The following is a 2,686-nucleotide window of genomic DNA, read 5'->3' on the forward strand; positions in this document are numbered from 1 at the left end:
CCACAAAAATTAAAAATATACATATATATTAAATAAAGACTCAGAAACACGTCCTCGAATACCTACCTAATCAATGTATAGTAGTTATGGATGCACAAGTCATAAAAACTTACAGAGGCACAATAGAATTTCGACTTACCACTTTCTTCATCATCAATTAATGCTGTTTTCTCGAGCAGACAATCACCCATTTCTCCCAGTGATTCTGAAAATCCTGAGATTAGTGGAATTTGTTAGAAAACTTCTTATTAGCTTTGACCTAAATTACTACATAATTAAAATGGTTCCAAAATTAAAAGAAACACCTCAAAAGGATTTCTAAATGCCAAATATTTTTCCCAGATGCCAAAATGTTTAAAGAGATGGCCAGAATCGACTACCGTAATAATATGACCAGTAATGCAACTTCTTTTGAAAATGAAAACCAAACCCCTGAAGCACATAAAGTAAAAACTTGGCCTACTTCAGTGTACCAGTTGAAAATGTTCAATCACATGCATCAGAAACCAAAAACTTTTCATCGCAGCAATCGTGACCCTAAACAAGAGTTTTAGGCTGATCAATTGATCATTGGAGCTTTTGGACTTAAAGCCCCACTCTAACCCTCTTCATTGTGTCAATGCTTGTGTATAAATTGCAGAATAAAGGGAGTCAGATTTGAAAATAAATAAATAAATCTATACATCAAATAGAATACCATATACGTTGTTTGCTGTTTCTGCTGCAACTGAAAATAACTTATCATAGCAGTCTCTCAAATCAACCATGTCCTGATACAAAGAAAATCAAAAAATGTCCACCATTTGTTAGCATCTCAGCATAAACCAGGAGTGTCATTAAAGCATTACATTTGTAATATCAATAATCTTGATCCGGGGCATTTCAACTAAAAAAGTGATTAAATTGAGGGGAAAAAATATGAGCTTTATAGTAGAAATACACGTTAAATTGAGGTTCCCAAACCAATTCACAAAAATGGTGAAAAATACCTGGCTAGCTTGGTCAAGTTCAACAAAAACAAGAGATTGCTGATGCTTGAGCTCTTCCCTTTCATGCCTAGCTGCTGCAAATCCTAGCCATTTCTTCTTCAGAGATTTCTTCATCTTGTTCTTTATTCTCCCGCTGAAGAAATATATATAATAGCACCAATATTTATATTTACGATAACTTTCTGCAACAGTACTCGAAGAATTGAAAAAAGAGAGAAAGAAGAGGGTTTGAAACGATTAATTCAGTTGTTTCATCATCAATTGGAAAACATAGAAATGTAGCATTATTTTCCTGTTCAGTCTTTCATTTTCATGAGAAATTGACCAGAAATCAATGACTATTCCAATCACTCCACCCCCATACCATAACAAATCAAATTGTCACACATCAGACCTCGAGGAAAATAGAATTAGGAAAAACCTGCACCCGCCCCTCCAATAAAGAGTCGCCACATGGACACCTCATTATTTGGTCAGGATTTAACCCTGGCCGAAAAGCATGGCTCATAGAATTAAGCCATTGTTTGAGTCACATTATTTTCATAAAAATATATTTTTGAATAATATTTTAATGAAAAATGTGTGGTTAAAAAAAATTTTGAATTTACGTGTAATATTATTTTATTTAAGAATGTGTGATTAAAATAATATCAAATTACTGTTTAAAAATGTATTTTTTTTTTTTTTAAATGTGGGTCAAATAGGGCAGTATTTCTCGAAAATATTGCTATTTTTTTATGCTTTTGATGCTGTACTTGGATTAGAACTTTAAAATTAATTTATTCTCTCTTAAACTAGTTATTTTTTTTAATTGCAATAATACAAAAGTTGCATAAGCTGGAAGTTCTTGGAGAAAATTAATGCAGCCTTTGCGTGTAATTTGATTGTGGTGGTAGAATAGATTAACACAGTTTCCAAATTGACTCTGGTGGACCCCACTTAATTGCGTAGGGAATACTTGTTGATGGAATTTGACTTAAAAAAATAAAAATAAATAAAAAATAAAAATTAGTTTGGTCAAAATCTGATAATTGAACTTGATTTTAAAATGATTTTATGGTTTTTTTTTTTTTTTTTTAGTTCAAGTAATATATTATTTTTGTGAATGCTTGCATGGTATGGTTGACATCTTTCAGTGGATCCAACTTCTAAACTTTAAATAATTATTAAGTTCATGGTGGAGCCTATTTTTTAAATATAAATTTTATTAAAAGTGCTTTTTTAAAAATATTTTAGTTAAAAAGAAGGATTTATTTTTAGATTTATGTAGAAATTATTTTATTGAGATAATTTGTAATTAAAAATAAATTTAGAGAAAAATGAATTTTTGAAAAGATACAAGAAGTCTAACAACACCAAAGTACATTTCAATATTTAAATAATTTTATACTACTTTCTATAATAATTTATAGAAATATATAAAATCCTAGTGGTTTCAATAAAATTCGAAAATTTCTCTATTACATGAGGCCCTTTTCCATGTGAAAGTTGCTGTGAAAGGAAGATAATATTGGATTAATCCTATACCAATTTGTTAAAAAAAAAATATATATATATATATATATATATATATATATATATATGGCCATAATAATAAAGTAAAGATTACAAGAATAATGTAATTTTGTAGGGAATGGAGATTTATTATAATATGAAGAAAGAATACAAAGATTATATGTGTTTTTAGTTTGTCTAAC

The 2,686-nt window shown here is 29.2% G+C and overlaps 1 protein-coding gene across 1 annotated transcript; it reads right to left on the reverse strand.

Moving 5' to 3' along the window:
- Nucleotides 1–45: 45 nt before the first annotated feature.
- LOC111375910 (uncharacterized protein At2g33490-like) lies at nucleotides 46–1,348 on the reverse strand. The gene is made up of 3 exons (XM_022998825.1): nucleotides 990–1,348; nucleotides 698–770; nucleotides 46–214 (listed from the first exon to the last, which is right to left on the reverse strand). Exons 1-3 carry the CDS (start codon nucleotides 1,101–1,103, stop codon nucleotides 63–65), a joined length of 339 nt encoding a protein of 112 aa, XP_022854593.1. The 5' UTR covers nucleotides 1,104–1,348; the 3' UTR covers nucleotides 46–62.
- Nucleotides 1,349–2,686: the final 1,338 nt, after the last annotated feature.

This window comes from Olea europaea, unplaced genomic scaffold, assembly GCF_002742605.1.
Source record: "Olea europaea var. sylvestris unplaced genomic scaffold, O_europaea_v1 scaffold1431, whole genome shotgun sequence".
NCBI classification, from domain to species: domain Eukaryota; kingdom Viridiplantae; phylum Streptophyta; class Magnoliopsida; order Lamiales; family Oleaceae; genus Olea; species Olea europaea.